Consider the following 18,546-nt stretch of genomic DNA (forward strand, 5'->3'; position numbering starts at 1 on the left):
TTGGTGGGGAAGGGTCTTTCTCTTGATGGTTGAGTGGGTTTGCCAAGCCCCTTGGGCTGGTTTGGGAGGAAAGTCCAGTTTCTGGGGAGGCCGGGGGGAGGCTGGCCAGGCCTGGGGTACCGGGAGAGGGCCAGGGGGGCCAGGCTGGGAGCAGATGAGGTGGAGGCCCAGCCCAGGGCGATGGCTTTGGCCCAGGCCAGGGGGTTGGGGGTCGTGGGGGGGAAGGTCTTCCCCAGGGCCAGGCGTGGAGGAGGCCGGTTGGGACTCAGATGGATGGGGTGGGAGGGGTCCCTGTGTTCGGGCCTCGTGACCCGAGAACACCTAACACCCCCTCCCAGGCTCCTCCACCCAAGATGGCCATTCTGGGGTGGGGGTGGGGATGGGGCCAGGGAGCCGGGGTTGGGGGCGGCACCCGGGGTCCCCAGCTTAGTGTTTTTGGAGCGGCTCAACGGAAAACGTTTAGCAGATGGGAGGTTCCCCACATGGCCACGGGGGACCCCCCCTAGGTGCCGACACCCCCTGCCCCGGACAGAAGCCCCCGACCCCCCACCCGGGCTCATGCGCACCGTGGGTGCCCGGAGGCCCAGCTCTGATGCAACACCCCGGCTGTGCCCCACTCCGGCGGGGGGGAGATGAAAGTGCAAACCGTGGCCCCCCTTTGGGCTGGGAGGCGCCAGGGAGGGGTGTCGCTCCAGGATGTAAGGCACTGGCAGAGGAGGCAAGGGAGGGCCCGCTGGCTTCCCCAGATCCCACCCCCGTGCCTGAGCACGGCAGGGCTTGGGGAGTCTAGCTCTGCCCCTTGGGCCACCCGTGGGGGGGTCCCCATCTCTCTAGCTCTGAGGGGAGCACAGCCATGAGGGTCAGCGACTGGAGGCGGCTGAGTCGGGGGAGGGAACGGAAGGGGCCCGCGGCCGCTTCCCATTCCAGCTGGACGAAGGGGGGCGGGCGGTGGGAATCAGGCACTTAAACCACTCGCTCCCACCTCCCACCTCCGTGGGCTAAGCGGGGGGCAGGGGGGTCCTCCCGTCCCAGGGCTCGGGCGGATGGAGGCTCCGGACAGGGTGTCCCCTCCCCGGGAGCTCTGAGTCTCTCCACTCTGCCCCCCAGCCCCTTCCTCGGAAAGTGCATTTCTTACAGTGTGTGCAACGTGGGTCCCTTCCCGGGGGTGGGGTGGGGGGCGCGGAGCAGGGCCGGCGGCGGGATGCGGGGTGGGGGGCCTCCTCTGCCGGGGGTGGAGCTGGGGGGCAATTGCATAGAGACTTTTCTTCCCAAACAGGGTAGGCGTGCGGCTGCGAGCCCAAGTCCGAGCCGGGCCGGTGGGGGCCAGGCGGAGGGCCCTCGGCCACAGGACGCTCCTGACAACGCTCCTGCCACGTGTCCCAGTGCCCTGGCGACACCCAGGGTCTCCCCAAAACCCTCTTCTGCCCGTGTCGTTGCCCCGCCCGCCCGGGCCTCCACATCGGCCTCTGCTGCCTGCCACCCACCCCCCCAGGACCCCACCAGCACCCGCCTCCCCACTCGGCAGACACCGTGGCAGAGGCCCGGCGGGCGTCCCGGCGGCGGGGGCACAGGGAGAGGTGGCCTTGCTGGGTGTCCTGCCCGGTGGGGCCCGGGCCGGGGCACTGGGCCGCGCTCACCTGGTCTGGGGCAGAGGCGGGGGGCGGGCGCCCGCCCTCGGAGAGCAGCAGCCAGAGATGAGTGAGTGAGGACTGAGGACGGCGCCCGGCGCGGCAAGCGGCCTCGGAACGGACTGGACCGGTGGCAGGGCCCGGCCCTCGGGTCCGGCTGCGGCGTCCCGAGCGTTGTGAAGGGCGGCCGTCTTTACTGTTCGTCGTCTTGGATGGGTGGGTTTATTTTCATGGTGGTTTTTTTTCCGTTTGTCTTTTTGTTGTTGTGGTGGTGGTTGGTGGGGTTTTTTTTTTGCCTTTTTTCTTTTTGCTTGTTTCCCTCCTGCGTGTGTGTCTGTTCTGTCTTTCCGGCCAGGCTGGGAGTCGGCAGGGTCGTCTCGCTCACTCTAACTTTCCACTGGAAACGTGGGCCGGGGCCGGCAGTGCGGCCCCTGGGATTCCCGCGACGAAGGAGCAGGCGTGGGAAAAAATCTTTCTTATCCCAGATACCAGGACTGGGTGCCCAATGGGGACACACGGAGAGAGGAGAGAGAGAGAGAAATGGGGGTCAGGCTCCCAACATGGACCGCACTGGCCACTGCCCGGGGCCCCCGCCTCCCCGGGACCCCTGTCTCCCGTGTCCCAGACGTGTCAGAACCTGCTAGGGGACCCTGGACAAGGCTGCTGGATGAAACGCAGGGTGCCCGGTGACACCCGATCTCTGGAGAAACCACAGAGAAAATACATTTACGGTGCAACTTCTGGTCTATACTTACGCTGCACCAATTTTTTGGAACTTATTTTTATCACTTGTTTGTCTGGGATTTAAACCTATCGGAGCCTCCTGGGGTTCTGCTTACAATTGGGTCTCTGCGCCTCAGTGCCCCGAGTCTACAAAGTGGGGAGAGGCTGTGGCTCTGACCCGCTTTCCCTCTGCACCCCAAATCTGTACCAAGTGCCACCCCGTCCAGGCGACCGGAGCTGTTCACTTTGTTTTTGAACAAATGTTCTCCCATTTAAGGATCCCCCCGCCAGATTCCCCATGAAGGATGGACTATGCCTCCCGCCATCCTGTTTCAAAGAAGAAAATATGGGCTCAGATAAGTCAAGGAATTTGCCCAGGGCCACCAGCGCGGGGGCACCAGAGGGGAATTCCAACTTGGGCCTGCGTGGCTCTGGCCCTTGCCTGGCCCCCGCCTGGCGCTTGAGAGATCATGACCTCCACTTTCCACGGGGCGGAGGGGTGGGGGTGGGGGGGACTGGGGCACAGGCTCAGGGCCGGCTCCTGCCTGGGTCTCCACAGGGAAGCCACAGAACAGCCCTTTCCCTCAAAGGCATCCAATCCAGCTGCAGGAGGCCGCAGCCCGGGGACCGCCCCCCCCAACTGAGGCTGCCGCAGCGTCGTCCCTCACCCCTGCTATCAATCAGTTGTGCCTCTCCATCCAGGCCGCCCCTGTGGGCCATCCCAGTGACCTGGCGCCCTGGCTCCCAGCCCCCCACCTCCAGCCAAGTTCAAGTTCATCTTGGCCATTACCTCATGTCTGGTTTCTGTTGGCAACCAGACAGACTCTGGGCGTGACCCTCCCCCATGGTGGCCTCCCCTCGGCCCTTCCTCCTTCCTCCCTCCCAGACCTCTGGTCCCAGTAACTTAACATCCTCGCCCTGGGTTGGGGTGCCGCGGGGTGAGGTCCCGGCTCTGGGCCCCCCGGCCCGGCTGGAGCCACCAGTGTGCCTCCAGCATGTGGCTTAGCCCCTCTGGTCCTGGCTTACTCATCTGCTGGGTGGGCGTCATGCGCTTCTGGGCAGAAAGGATCCTGGTACAAATGTCAGCAGGGCCCCGGGGGGGGGGTCCCCATCACAGCGGAGAGGGGGTGGAGGTGTATGGGCCCATGGAGCCCCACTCTGGGGACCGAAGTGATGGACGGCTCAGGACTTGGGGGGGGTTGGTGGGGGGAGATGAAGAAGGTAGGTAACTGACCAAGGGGGAGGGGCACTGATGGGGAGAAGGGGATGTTGATCAGGGGGAGGGGTACTAGTCTGGGAAGGGGATATTAACCAGGGTGTAGAGGCACTGCTCGGGGAGGGGGATATTGAGGGGGGAAGGGACACTGCTGGGGGAGGGGATGCTGATGGGAGAGGGGCACCAAAGGGGGAGGAGCACTGCTCGGGGAGGGGGATATTGATAGGGGAGGGGCACTGTTGAGGGAGAGGCTGTTGACGGGGGAGACACTGCTAGGGAAGGGCTGTTGATGGGGAAGAGGACATTGGCTGGGGGAGGGCACTGATGTGGGGGGAGAGGAAGACAGAAGATGGAAGGGTGTGGGGGGGAGAGAAGCTGCTGGAGGCTGGGGGGCGGAGCTGGGGGCTGGCGGGGGACAGGAAAGCAAACGTCCCAGGAATAATGACGGTGGAGGCAGAAGTGCCGACTGGGTCAGAAATGAGAGGCCTTGAAGCTAAGAGCCCTTTGTATCAGGGCTCCAGGAGCGGGCAGCAGGGTCTCATGGTCTCCTCCTTTCCCTTAAGGGTCTGCAGGGGGCAGGGAGCAGGCGCCTGACCCCACTAGGGAACTGGGGCGCCCTTAGTCCAGGGGCTAGGGGTGCAGCCGGCGGCAGGGGCTCCCCCAGAGTGGCAGTCCCCGCTCACCCAGACTGGGGCCTCACCTTGCCCACAGCCTAGGCCCCTTCGGGAGCCTCTCACCCACCTGGCATCTCCCTTCCATGTCCTGTGTGCCCGGGCACCACCAGCCCCAGAAAGTTCTTTCTTATTTCCAGACCTAGCTGTGCCCCTCCCTCACTTAAAATCCTTTCATGGCTCCCCACGGCCCTGAGGATGAAGCCCACCTTCAGGATGTTCCTCCAGCATTTCCAGCCTTTGTCAGGGCCGAGCCCCTGCCTGGGCACCCTTGTCCTGCTCTCCTGCTGGCCAGCCTTTGTACCGGCTCCAATCCCTCCTCCCCAGGCAGGGCGCGAGGGGCCCTCTCCCCGACCTTCCTCCATGCCAGCTGGGGCCCACTGGCCAAGGGGCGGCCACGAGAAGCACAGAGAACCAAAGTACGCCCTGGCCTGCCTCGGTTTCCCTCCTCTTCCGGAGCATCTGCTGGAAGGTAAAGGTTGAGCCGGGGGAGGGGAGGGGCTGGGAGCCAGAGAAGAGTTAAGCAGGCAAGGCGTCCCCCTGGCCACTGCGGTTTCTGAAGCGGATGGGACATTCCCAGCCTCCCACTGGAGGCAGGCGAGGAACCACGGGCTCTGGAGGCCTGGGGAAGAGGGGCGTCCATGCTGGGACAGACAAGAGGGTGGCCACGGGGTACCCAAAACCCAAGGTGCGGCGTCCTGGAGTCGCCCCAGCTTGCTGAGGGCCCCTGACCAAGGGGTCCCTGTCTGGATCCTGGCCAGAGCTCTGCCGAGGCAGAGTACTCAATATTCGGAGTGGGCAAGTGTATGTGGGGCAGTGTCTTTGCCCCCGGGTGCTCTTTCTAAAGAAAACTGGTCCTGAAGGAGCGCTCCCTGGGAGGTGTCTGAGGCCAGAAGATGAGACAGAAGTTCAGAGTGGTGTGGGCCCCGGCCTCCCGACCCCAGCATCACTGCTGAGGCCCCGGCAGGGAGGGAGGGCGGGCAACGGCTTCCCCGTACACTCTAGCCCCTGCCAGCTGCCAGCAGCAGCCAGGTCTGCCCAGGAGGGTCCCCAGCTGATTCTGGTCTCAGCTAAGGACAGGTCGAAGCCACCTCTCCACCTCCTTCCCAACCCCTGCCCATGCCCTGCGGCAGGAAACCCTCCCCCAGCGACTGGAGGGACCACATGCAGCCTCGGGGTCCCACAAATGCGCAGGTTCTGGGAACCCGGCAATCTGGAGATGCTGGGGAGCCCCAGGCTGCTCGCTCTGCACATCTGGGCATTGGGGGGCCTGCAGAGCCTGGCTGTTTGACATCCTCCAACACCCTCCCCGACACATACTGGGGAGCGGGGACTCCGGGGTCCAGACCCCACTCCCAGGCACCACCTGCCAACGGTACTGCCAGCCAACAGCGGCACGGACTCAGACCCCAACCCCCCGGAAGCTGAGAGCCACGAATCTTAGCTCTGGACCCATCAGGGCTCTGCCCTCCCCTCCTGCGTGGCCTCAGGCAACTCGCTGTTCCTCTCTGAGGCTCCGGGTCTGGTCTTCTGCTCCCCCCACCACCCCCCTGCGGCACACTTGGCTCCATGGGACACACTCAGCCTTGGCTCCCCTATCCACATCAGAGACTACAGCCCGGGGCGTGGGGTGCACAGGCTCTACTGGGGGGCCCCGTCCCTGGCCTGCCTCGAGTCCGCGGCTACCCTTGGTCCCCCTTTCTCATGCCCCCTCTGGCCAGCAGCATGGAAGGGGACGAAGGCTGGGGGCTGCAAGCTTGGGCTGACGTGCTGTGTGATCCTGGGCAAATCCCCTCGCCTCTGCGGGCCTCAGTCTTCCCATCTGTACAAATGGGCCTGGGGTGGTACCAGCCCCGGCCTCGTGGCAGCTTGGCCATGAGGGTCTCCCCGTTGGGAAGCGGCAAGCGGGGCTGGGGGCTCGAGGCCCTGGGAGGGTACGGGCAGCTGGACCCCCTACCACACACAACAGCCACCGTGCCAGTGGTACAGTCGGAGTGGCGTGGGACCAGCAGGCCGGCCTCTCCCTGCGCCCCCAGGCGGGGCCCTCTGCCCTGCCCCGCCCCGCGCCCCCCCAGCCGGCCTCTTGGCCCCTACCTGTGCCTGATAAATGCCCGCTGGATCCCTTGGTCCTAATCCCACAAAGGAACGGTTTGCAGGGGACGTGCCGGGCGTAGAGTAGGCTGTGGGGAGGAGAGAGACCGAGAGCCCGTTAGCAAAGGGGGGCTGCGCGGGAGCACCCAGAGAGAGTGGCCGCTGCCCAGGGTCACACAGCCGGGCCTCCGCACCCAGCACCCGGCGCCTCCAAACCTGCTGCCCTCCCCGGCTGCTCTGGGCGCCCCGGAGAGCCCACAGCGCCGGGCCCTGGGGTCCCGCAGGCGGGGCATCTGCTGATGGAAGGCGCGAGATGAGATCCAGAACCAGAGACCACCCTTGCGTCATTCGGGGCGCCTGCTCCCGCGGCCTGCACCCCGCACGGGGCACGGGCATAACGGAGGGCGCTTTACTGATTCCTCCTCCTCTCAGAGGCCACACGGGGAAAGCTGGGCGTCTCGTGTTGGTAGTTACGCTCACGTTTAGAGTTGTATCGTCCTCCCCCAGCTACGTTCCGCTGGCAAGGAAATAATTCCCAGCCCGAGGCTGCCGGGGAGGTTGGGGGCCTGGGACAGGCTGGGCCCAGGGTGGCGGGAGGGTCCCTGCGTGGGATCGGCCAGGCTGGGGTAAAGCGGGGTGCGTGGGGGGGCAGGCTGCATGTGCCCCTAGAACCGGGTGCGGAAGGAGGAGAGGGAGTTCACGGCCCGGTCCCGTGGACCTGCAGAGGCCTCCACCTAGCCAACGTGATGGCTGGTCCCAGTTTACAGATGAGAGTGGCCAGGGCAGGGGGTACCCGGGCCAATACTGTCTGCTCCCTGCCTGGCATGGCGCTGAACGTTCTCCCTGGTCTCGCTCCTCCTCTCGCTCCCAGCCAGCCGACTGGGTACCCCGCGACCTTGCTATGTTACGGCTGAGAAAGCAGGGGGCTCAGAGGACGAGGACATTTCCGTGAAGACACATGGGGACTGAGCTGCAGAGACGGGAGTCAAACCCGGCACCTACACCACATCTGGCACACAGAAAGCCCTTCCGCTCCTGCAGCTGCCCTGGGTCCTGGCTGGCCCCGGATGGTGGGGGCAGGGGCGTGCCTGCGGGGCCCCCCCCACCCCCGGCCAGGTGTGGTGAGAGAGATGCTCGGAGTGTGACGGGCAGACTGAGAGGTCTGGGGTTTCGGAGATCACCTGCTCGGGACGGCAACCGAGACGGCGTGGGGGGACGGCCGAGAGTGAGGCAGCCTGGAGGAGGGTGCATGGCCCCCCCGCGCCTGCACTAGGGTTCAGGGAGAGCCACTGCTGATGGGGGTGGACTCCAGGACTGCGATTTTCGGAGCCACTTCCCAGCCTGGAGCAGCCCCGGCCTGGGGGCGCAGGAGAGGCCAGCGAACGGTCACCTGACCCCATACCCAGAGCGCGGAAAGTTCTAGAAGGCGAGGCAGTCAACTCAAGGCCTTCTAAGGTCAGGTGGGCAGGGGGGGACTATCCTGCCTAGAGGCGTGGCCCAGCCTGGGTCACCAGCAGGAACGGGGCCCATCGGGGCTGCCTTTTTTTTGTCGAGAACCCACAACTCTGAAATTTTCACGTCAACTGTCCTGACTCTGAGACAACAACACATTCTCATTTTCCACCAACAAAAGGCATCTGGGGGCTACCTCTGCCCCCAAGGCCACCAGTCCGAGATCTTTACCTACTGCCACCTGCTTGCTGCACGGAGGACGGCGGAGGGGACCGGGAGCGGGCACGCGGGGACCCCAGACGCCCCTCTGGTCCTCTCCTGCCACTCCCTAGGGCTGCCTTGGCCCCAAGTGGGCCCGACCACACGGCCCCCCCCGGGCCTCTATCCGGGGACCCACCAAACTCACCGGTACCCCGCGGGCCGGGCCCGAGCCCCTGACCCCAGCAGTCGGGGAGGGGGGGGAGGGGGCCCCTCAGGGACGCCCGCCCTGCCACGGGCACCGCTTCCCGAGTGCTTACAGGGCGAGGTCGGCGACGTGCTTCCTCCCTCGGAGGTGGGTTTGGTGGCGGGGGGGAGCGCCAGCCGCGGGAGCCCAGGGGGCGGGGGTACCAGCATCTGAGCAGAAAGGCAGTGACTGGACATTTTGAGCTGACCACTTCCATTTAACTGGGAGGAACAGAGAGACAGGTGGTTAAGGCGGCGGGCGCCCCCTCTGCCTCGGGCGGCCGGCGGCGGCCCTGCCGGGGGAGGGCCGGGCTTGGCGTGACCGGGCGAGTTTGGTGGGTACCGCGGCCGCCCCCTCGCCTGGCCCCGTAGGCTTCTAGAAGCATCCTGGGACCCTGTGTCTCCTCCTGAAGCCACTCTTTACCTGTTCCTTCTACGAGACGCCACCTAGACCCGACCGGGGTCTGACCCCACGGCTGGGGCTGTACATGCCCCTCGTCCACCTCGCCCACAGCTCCAAAATGCGGAGGGCTCTGAACCCCGAAAGCTAGTCTGGAGAAGGTGGGCCTGCACTGAGGCCCCGGGACCGTGTGTGACTGGGGGGCGAACTGTGTGCCGTCCGTTCCAGCACCTGGAACAGCCTTCGCGCTGACCTGGCCCGGCTCCGGGCACTTCGGGCAGGGGAACGCGGCCCCGCCGTCCACAAAACCATTTAAGACGGGGGCTGCCTGGCGGAGGGCCCCCCGGGGAGGTCCCCTGGAGCCCCGTGTGGGCAAGTGGCCCCGTGGGGCAGAGGGGAGGCCCCAAGCCCCCCCAGACTCACCGGTCCAGGCTGCTGGCTGGCTGGGTCACAGGCCAGCGACACGAGATCTTTGAGCGGGTCCTGGGGGTTGAGGTGAGGCGGGTAGCGGATGGCCGTGTGCGGGAAGTAGGTGGAGGCCGTCTGGGGCAGGATGGAGGTCGTGGGGAAGTGCAGGGCGGAGGACGGGTGAGGGCTCCGGGCGATCCCTGTGGACAGCAGGAGGGGCGGTCAGTGCAGGCTCCGGCTGGGGACATGGTCTCTCTGCGACTGGGTCTGCGGGCACGAGCCCGACGACACAGCAAATCCCGGCTTCACACGCTCGAGCTTGAGTACTTCCACCATAAGCCTGTGGGTTTCTGGTATCACCATTTTTTAAAGCAGACTCCACACCCAGCATGGAGCCCCACGCGGGGCTTGAACTCACGACCCTGAGATCAAGGCCTGAGCTGAGATCAAGAGTCGGACGCTGAACCAGTGGAGCCCCCCAGGCACCCCGGTTCCGTCTGGTTTTGAGACAGGACGTGGCGGCTCTCTGAGGTTACGTTTCCCGCCCCAGACCACACAGCCGGCAGGTGGCAGACCCGGGGAAGGGCTGCCCCACAGCCCACCCCAGGGCTCAGCCAGCTCTCTGTAGACAGTGCACTGGTTTCTAGCACATTCTCTGAGCAACCAGTACGACAGTTCCTTTCAGGACACTCCCATCATCCTGAAAAGCAACCCTGTCCCCATTAGCGGTCACACCCTGTCCCCTCCCCAACAACCATGAGTCCCCACCGGCCCCCTTCCCGTCCATGGAGGAGCCTGGTCTGGGCGTGTCACATGCGTGGACTCACACCCCGTGTGGTGTGGCCTTCTGTGTCTGGTTCCCTCCCCGAGCATCACGGGCTCGGGGTCCGCCCGTGGGGGCACCTCACCTGCTCACGGTGAGTAACGGGCCTGCGTCGTACTTGCTTCCTTTTCTTTTTCTAAACCACCCAGTTACTCCTCGTATGTTCACTCTCTTTCTAGAACATTTCCATCCCCCCCCCGACAGCAGCCCTGCTTCCGTGACCACTCGATCCCCCTCCTCTCTCCAGCTGCCGGTGAACAGTGCGCACTTCTGGCTTCTCAGGCCCCGGGTTGTCCTGCAGCTACTGGGCTCTGCCCACCTCCGCCTGGGAGCTGCCGCAGATGACGGGTGGACCCGCCCAGGCAGCCACGGAACCCGGGTGCGTGTCTGCCCTTGTGGGGCACTAGAGCATCATCATCGTGACCACCGGCTCCCCGGCGACATTCAAGCCCTCGATCTAGCTCATTTGGTCCTAAACACAGTCCCCTGTCTCCCCTGGGTGGCCTTCACATGGCCTGGCCTGTGCCCACCCCCTTCTGGGATCTCCCGACCCTGTGCGGGCCGAGCGTGAGACAAGGCGAGCAGGCGGAGGGGGGCCAGCCCAGCCCAGAGCCCCTTCTGGTACAGACGGGGACACTGAGGCCCGAGAGACGGATCAGGGCCCGGCGCCGCGAACCATGGCGCCTCCAGGTGTCCTTGCCTGGCCGGGAGGCGGAGGCAACAGGACTCATGCTCAGAGGGCCAGAGGGACGTCCCTGGCCGAGAGGAACCCGGTCAGAGGGACCGCCGCGCGCTCACCGCTGTGCACGGCGATGACAGGCCGGTGGTGCTGGGTGAAGCTGGAGAGGCGAGGTGAGTCCTGGGGAGACGGGCTGTGGAAAGGCGACTTGTCCATCTCTGTCTTCTTTACCGGTGACGAGATGCCTGCGTGGGGGCAGTCAGGAGGTCACAGGGCCGCAGGCAGACAGAGCCCGCCCCTTCCTTCTCCCAGCGTCCCGGGGGGCGAGGGCCCGGGAGCCCACCGTCCGGGGGGTGGGTGGGAAACCGGGGCTCCGAGCACAGAGGGGGTGACCGCCCAGGGTCCCGTGGGCCGTAGAGCAAGGAGCCTGGTGCCCACGGAGGGCTGCGGACATCAGGCCTGGCCCCCGCCTTCTCTCCTTCTGGACACAGGCAGGTCCGCTCGGGGCTGCCCCGACCCCCTGGGGGCCACCAGGGCCCTGGACAGAAGGCCCCAGGGTCCCTCGGGAAGGCCCACCCGGCAGAGGTGAGCCGGCAGGACGCCTGCGGACCTCACCCTCGCTGCGGTGAAGACAGAATTTCCTGTGGGGCCTTGGTGAGGGGCAAGGGAGATGGGACACGACAGCTGTCGGACCAGGGCCTAGCACCCGCCCGGCCTGCAGCCCCAGCACGGGGGCCTCACCGCCTCCCCACGGCTGCCCGGGCGCCCCCCCCCCCAGCCCTCTGGGACCCCCACAGCCTCCAGCTCAGCCCCTGGCACCTCCCACCACCAACAACCGCTGTCAGTCGGGCCTGCACAGAGTCTGCAGAGACCGACGGGCACAGGCGTCCCCCTTGCCGCTGCTGGGCACCCGGGGGCCCTCCAGAAACAGGCGAGCCCCCTGCACCCCCACCCCTGCCATCGCCCAGATGTGTAGGTGGAAAGTGGTAAGGGCAGGGTCCCAGGCCCGGCTCCACCCCTGCGACCAGAATCTCGGGGGATGGGGTCTGCAGATAGATACGCTTAGAAATGATTTTTAAGAATATTACTCAGAGTGACATGTACCCACAGAGACCCAGAGTGGACTCAGGCATGTTGGGGGTGCGCCTTCCCTCCCACCGAGCACTGCGGACGTAGGGGCCGGCCATCCCGGGGCGGGGGGCATCCCGCTTTCTGCAGGCCAGGCAGCGTCCTTGACCCCCCACCAGCAGCGCCCACAGTGTGACAAGCACACACTCGGTCCCCGGGCCGAGTTGCCCTGGTGGGAGCCACTCAGTTTCCGGGATATCCGGTCACACAGGCCCCCCAGCCCCTTCCTGCGCTGTGTTCCCTTGGCCACGCCGCTGGGTCCTGCCTCTCCTGGTCCCTCCCACAGCCATGCTGGTGGTGACCAGAGCTGGGAACCAGCATCCCCCCCACAGCCACGGGGGCAGCCAGCCGGTTCTGCTATTACAACCCTGCTCGCTAGACCTACACGCACGCGGTGCGGGGAGCGCGTGAGCCCCGGGACCTAGGGTCGGTGGGCCCGGACGCTGGGCAGCCAAGATTCCCCAGGGAACCGCTCTGCCTGAAACAGCCATCAGCTGCTGAGCGTGCATGATGCTGGGAACTTGACCAAGGGGACCTGGGGCCCCATCACCCTCTGGGAGGGGCTGAGGGGGGGCTGAGCAGTGTCCCCAGCCCCAACACCTCGGAGCCAGGAGCCCCTTCCCAGAGCCGGAGCAGCGACAGCCCTGTCCTGATGTCAGCCTGGGGTCCCTGGGGGCAGAGCGGGCAGGGCACGTCTGGGCCCGCTCCCAGCAGCCCCGGGCAGGGCACCCAGGAGTCACCCTCACTCCACAGATGCGGACCCTGGCTCAAGGCCCAGGAGCTGAGATGTGGTAGAACCGACTCCGACCTCACCAGCCACGCTCTGCACCCCTCCTGCCTCCGCCGCAGCTCGAGGAGAGGAGGGGGAAGCCCCCCCACGTGACAGAGAGAGCAGGGAGTCGCCTGCCTCGCCCAGTACCGTAACTGTATGTGGGGGGGCCCACGGCCCTGGCAGGACGGCCCCAGGAGCAGCAGGAACCAAGCAGTCTGGAGGGTGCCCCTTTCGGGCCCTCAGGGGTGCGCCATCAGGGAAGGCCTCGGGAGGGGGCGGCCAGGAGGAGGAAAGGCACTCCTAACCTGGGCACAGAAAGGGCAAAGGCCTGAGAGGTGGGGCTGCGGGATGCTGCTGGGGGCAGAGGGGACATGATCCCTCCCCCACTCCCAGGCCTCTGCCGCCCAGGTAAGGGATGCTGGGGTGGGATGGGGGGGTTGTTAGCTGAGCACTGCCCTTGTGGCCAGAGCAGAGGAAGGGAGAGAGTGCTCTAATCAGCTTAACCCTCTTAATGAGCAGCTAATTGGGGGCTGTCTAGACAGGAAGCTGGAGGAAGCCAGGAGGAGGAGAAAATGGGGGAGGGGGAAGAGATGGGGAGGAGAGGAGAGGGAGGAGGGGCAGGGGAGGGAGGAGAGAAAGGAAAAGGGTGGGGGGAGGGGAGAAGGGGGAAGGGAGGAGGAGGGAGGGGAAGGAGATGAATCTATCTTCCCCACCAGGCTGGGAGCATCTGCAGGGGCCCAGGCACCCACACAGCGGGGGTTTATACTGAGGGCCTTGAAGGAGGGAGCGAGTCTGCCATCACCGGAGGCAACCAACTGAGGCTAGAGGGGACAGATCCCCTCTGACGTTCCCCTCCGGGCCTGTACACAGCAAAAGCGGGTGTGGGCTCCTCCCCGTCCTCCCCCACGGCTGCCACTTCATGCTCAAGGCAGGAAGTTCAGACCAAGCTCCAGTGACTCTCTCAAACATTTCCTTCCTTTCAATGTTTTTGTTTTTTTTGGAGCTTCCTGCATTGAAAGCTAGCTTTTTTACTTCTACCCCTTCTCTTTTTCTCATCCACAGACTCAAGGCTATAATTTTTCCTCTCGGGGCTGCGGTGGCTACATCACAGAGGCTGTCCTCTGCCTCTAAACAGCATGTTCATACATAGACCGTCTCGCCAGTCAGAGCCAATCAAGAGTGCTTTCGGCTTCCAATCAGTAAATGGCAGGGCAGAAGTTAACGGTCTCCCCGGTATCCGCTCTACCCTTCTTCCTTAGTACCAGAACCCTTAAATTTGAGATGAGCACATACTTGCTGAAAATAAGATGACGTCTCCTAGTCCCTTGGGGCACAGTGTGGTCATACGACCAACTCGGGCACAGAGATAAGCAAAAGAGGTTAAGTGCATTTTCTGAGCATGATTCTTAAAGGGCAAGGACATGGTCAGACTTGACCCTTCTTCTTTCCTGCTGCCTGGAAAGCAGACATGATGGCTGGAGCTCCAGCAGCTGTCTTGGACCATGAGGTGGGAACAAAAACCACATTCACTGGAGCATAAGGCAGGAGCCCAAGTCCTGCACACGATACACGTCCAGGGCTGCTGATGGCTGAACATTTACTTTAGAGAGAAATGCCCCGCCCTTTTAGATTTTCCATTTCTCCCAATCAAACTTAAAGCCTATTAAATGCAGGATTTTAATAGAGGCAAACCTGACAGAAATGGGGAATGCACAGAGAGAGCGAGTCACAGAGACACTGACCCATAAATCAGAGCGTATAAGAACTAGGTCCTCCCAAAGTTAGGTAGCTGCTCTGAGAGCCAACCCAAGGACTCCAGGGCTCGAATGCTACCACCAGATGTCTTAGAGACCGACTGCTAGAGAGGAGAATTTTATAAAGACACAAACAATGAACTGTGCCCCGGGGCACTTACCCTGTGCTTTAACAAAGTTGCTTTAAGCACGGTCCTCCTTCTGCCTCCAGGAGAGAACAGTTAGCTCATCAATCCCATTTGGGACATAAGGAAACGGGGGCTCAGAGAAGTCAAGTCACCTGCCCAACGTTACACAGCCCACACAGCGAGCCAGCGGTACAGCTACATTTCCAATCCCGGTCTCTCTGCTGTCCCAACCTGCTCTTAACGGTAATGTTAACTACCTTCCAGGAGGCCTGTAGGTGCGACAGACACTCTGCACAGACACAATTTTATCTGCAAGCGGGCCCTGGGGGGGGAGGGCAGGGAGGAGGGACAGAGTGGGGGGGAGACAAGCAAACCACTCTTAACGGTTTAGTGGGTGCGCAGGATGTGCCAGGCTTGTTTTAGGGACACCAGATGCATTAACTCACGCAACCCGCACAACCACCGCAGGCGGGTACTGCACGTGCTAACAACCCCATTTCACAGAGCAGGACACTGAGGCTCAGCGCAGTGGGCTCCCCAGCGTCCAGGTCGGCAATCCCAGGCTAATCCGTGGCGTGAGCCCCCCCTGAGGCGCAAGGGTCGGGACGGGGCGGTGCTTCTGAAATCTGGGGCGCGGGTCCCGCGGAGGCTCTGCGCGGCGCACGTGCTCGGGGAGAGGCAAGCGCAGGGGCCGCCCTGCGCCCCAGGTCGCGACCATCCCCGAGGCGGGCGCGCTGCAGAGCAGAAGGCCGGACTCCTCAGGAGAGCCGCGGTGGAGACGGGGACCCCCGCGCAGGGGCCCCTGGGGAGCCGAGGGACCCGCCGCCCCCCAGAACGGGACCCCCGCTGCGGAGGGCCCACGCAGGCAGCAGCGCGACAGGCGGACGCGAGCCCCGCGGGAAGGACGCCGGGGAAGAGCGACGGGGCCCGGAGGCGCGGCACTCACTCGCGGGGATGCGCGCTCCCCAAGAACACGAGGACGCAGGCAGGGGGGACCCGCTGGCGACGGTCTGCGGCCGGCCCCGGGGGGCAGCGCCCTGCTCATCGGAAGCGCTGCCGAGTCCACTCCGGAAGCCGCGGAGACGGACCCCACGGGGATGAAGCCTTACCGGGCGGCGCGCAGGAAAGCCGCGCGAGGGACACGCTCCGCTCTCCGGGTCTCGGCGGAACCACAGAGCTCGGGAGCCGCAGCCCCGCCTCCCAGCGGCGAACCGCCCGCGCGACTACAACTCCCAGGAGGCTCCGCGGCTCCAGACCCCGAGCCTCCCGCCCTCGCGGGCCCGCGCAGTGCCTGCCGGAATATGTAGTCCCCGCCGCCGTCAGGCCGACCCCGGGGCCGGCTCCGCCCCCACCGCCAGCCCCACCTCCTTCCATGTCCTCAGTCCAGTTGCGGCTGCTACTCGTGGGAGAGCTGGGCGAGGTGTAGTAATCGCCGCCGGGGCTCGTGTCCACGTCTTCCTCCATTGAGCCCGATTTGTGCCGCTTGCTCCTAAAGGGGGAGGGAAGGAGAGAGCAAGCCGGTTACCACGGACACCCGAGGGTGCTGGGCGGGCGGCGCTGACTTCCGGGCCCTGGAGGGCAGGGCGAGCGGGGTGCTCTCGCGAGAGGTCGCGGGAGCCGCGTGAACACCCGCCTCCACCTGCCTCCACCTGCCTCCACCTGCCCATTGCGCGGACCGGACGCTCGCGGCCGGGGGCGGGGAGGGGCTCGGGCGGCGACAGGCGGCAAGCTAGCGGGCTGCGGACGAAAACCCGGGAGGCCTGGCTCGTCACGGGGCCTGCCGTAGGCCTCAGAACACCGCGGCCGGACCACGGTCCCATTTTACAGATGGGGAAGCCCGCGCAGACGGTGTGACCTGCTCCAGGTTGCAGAGCGAGACCCGGTGTCTGCCTTCTTGTGGGCTCTCAAGGGCCGGGCTCACAGGACCCAAGGCTAGGGGAACTCTGCCTGGGGCGTCAGGGCTGGGGAAAGCAGCGTTTGGGGCTGGGTTTTGAAGGATCGGTAGGAGTTTACCACGTGGCCCTTGAAAGCAGGCACTGCTGGGAGAGGACTGAACCTGCGGGCCTCAGATGGGCGTGAGGGAGGGGTCACTGAATGCCCCCGAGGCGGGGACCAGGCACGTACCCGCTGGAGGAAGTGCTGGGTAGGGTTCTTCTCATGCCTGTGCTGGCTGGATTCAGGTCGTAGGCCAGGTGCCCCTGGAGCTCCCCCAGGGAGAAGTTGGGTCCTGTCCCAGTCACCACGGGGGCTGCGGAGGGCGAGAGAGAGCAGAGTGAGAGAGGGCGCAAGGTCCAGGGCTGCCCTGTGCCCTGCAGGGTGCCGAGAGCCATCTGTGGGCTGGCCAGTCCCAAGGGGAACCCCTTCCCTGATTGGCCTGGTTCCTAATTTGGCTGAAACTGTCCTTATCCTATGGATCAGAAGAGCAAAGCCGGCAAGAGAGGCCAGGTGCACACCGCGAGGCAGAGCCAGAGCTGGGAGCCAAGCTTCCGAGTGCTCCCTGAGGCCAGGCTCTGCTGATGAACAGGGAGGACGACGGTCAGGGTAAAGGCCGGACAGTGCCCAGGACTTCCTGGGGTGGAATTCAGTCGGGCTGTCACAGGAGTAGGTCCCCAGCAGGTCCATTAGGAAGATAAGGGAACAGGAGGCAGAGAGAGGAGGGGGGGTGGGGTCCTTTGGGGTCTCCTCCTGGAGGGGTCGGGAGGCCCCAGGAAAGGACACAGGGGCAGAAGGTTTTCCAGCACCCTCCATTCAGCATGTGGAGTCTGTTAACTGGGAGGGAGCATGTCGCCCTGACCTTGGGCTCTAGGGAGGGCCTGGATGCCACCCTTCTTAGGAACCTTGGCTTGGTGACAGGGGAGTGGGGCAGGGTGATGGGCTCCTCGTCTCTCCCTGAGACCCTTTCTCTCTCAGAGGCACCCCCCCACAAAGCTCCTTCTCCTTCTCCAGTGCCCCTCCCCTGTGGGGGTCCCTCCCCCCCCCATCCCAACACAGGGTGGGCGGGGACACTCACTCCGGGACACTTGGATGAGCTCCGTGACACTGAACACACCGGAGGTGACAAAGCTCTCCTGGAAATCCGTGGTGTCTGGAACAGGGAGAAAACGGGGCTCACTGGTTCTGTTTCCTTCTTCGACATGCCAGGCGCTGGAGAGGTCGCCTTGTCTACCCCCTGCAGCCCCGCGGCAAGACGGAGGTAGAAGCCAGATCCTGGTTCGAATCTCAGCTCTGCCGTCCAGATCTGATCTTGGGCAAGTCACTGCCCATTCCTGAGCCTCCCTGCTCCCCAATCTCGGAAGTGGAGGCCGCACACCCCGCCATCGAGGGAGGCTTAGACATAGAAATCGGCTGCCCAGGAGGGGCTGGCTTGCTTTCTTCCTGTCACTCCTTACACCACGCGATGTCCCATCTTCTTACCCCTCCCCCTCCAGACTGGGAGCTCTGCGATGTTCTGTGTGCCCAGGTCCCAGAGTGTCCCTAGCGCCCAGACCAGAACCTGGCCAGCAGCAGTGGCTCAGAACCAAAGGCTGAATGGAGGGTCCCCCTGCAGCAGTGAAAAATCCCCAGTGTCCCCAGAACCACTTCTGCCTAATGTCAGAGGAAGAGGGACCCGCCTCTCTGGTGTGGGGTGGCCAGGACTCATTTTATGGGTTTGGAAACAGGTTGGCTCTGAGAGGGCGGGAGACCTGGCTGACCTCAGACAGCTGGGAGGCCTGTTGTGCCCCCAGAGGTCCACTCGGGCTGACTCACTCGACAAGCACTGACCAAGTGCCTTCAGTATCCAGTTCCAAGCTAGGCGCTGTGGACACTGTGGGAACGAGGCAGACACAGTGGCCCACTCTCCTGGGACTCACTGTCCAGTGTGGGCAGTGGACACCACGTGACATCAGTAAGGCACAAAACCCTGTATGTAAATGTGCACAGAGCCATGGTTTACGACAGCCCCGACTGGAAACAATCCATCAGCATACTAATGGAGCCACAAAACGTGGTCCATCCACACGGGGAGCGTCCCTTGGCCACGAGCAGGAGTGAGGCGCCCACATGCTGCATGGGGATGGACCCCAAGCCCATGACGCTCAGGGAGGGAACCACATGGGGTGTGAGTCCACGCGTGTGACACGTCCAGAACAGGCTCCTCCACGGACAGGAAGGGGGTTCGTGCGGGCTGGCGGCTGGGGGAGGGGATGGGGTTGCTTTTCAGGTGATGGAATGTTCTGGAACTAGACGGT

At 64.6% G+C, this 18,546-nt stretch overlaps 1 protein-coding gene across 8 annotated transcripts in view; it reads right to left on the reverse strand.

The window, feature by feature from the left end:
* Positions 1-1,873: 1,873 nt before the first annotated feature.
* Positions 1,874-18,546, reverse strand: part of NFIC (nuclear factor I C) — a 60,557-nt gene continuing 43,884 nt past the window's right edge. For 2 of the 8 annotated variants that reach the window (XM_080807925.1, XM_080807923.1), the window contains exons 4-11: positions 17,328-17,402; positions 16,442-16,565; positions 15,682-15,806; positions 10,655-10,780; positions 9,049-9,233; positions 8,300-8,447; positions 6,333-6,418; positions 1,894-2,122 (exon numbers count right to left, since the gene is read on the reverse strand). In XM_080807925.1, coding sequence (XP_080664051.1) covers positions 2,105-2,122; positions 6,333-6,418; positions 8,300-8,447; positions 9,049-9,233; positions 10,655-10,780; positions 15,682-15,806; positions 16,442-16,565; positions 17,328-17,402 — 887 coding nt within the window. In that variant the 3' untranslated portion in view covers positions 1,894-2,104. Of the gene's footprint in view, positions 2,123-6,332; positions 6,419-8,299; positions 8,448-9,048; positions 9,234-10,654; positions 10,781-15,681; positions 15,807-16,441; positions 16,566-17,327; positions 17,403-18,546 lie in introns of all 8 variants that reach the window. The other 6 variants (XM_080807924.1, XM_080807922.1, XM_080807929.1 and 3 more) reach the window with 4 other exon arrangements.

Source organism: Martes martes, assembly GCF_963455335.1.
Source record: "Martes martes genome assembly, chromosome: 1".
NCBI lineage: Eukaryota > Metazoa > Chordata > Mammalia > Carnivora > Mustelidae > Martes > Martes martes.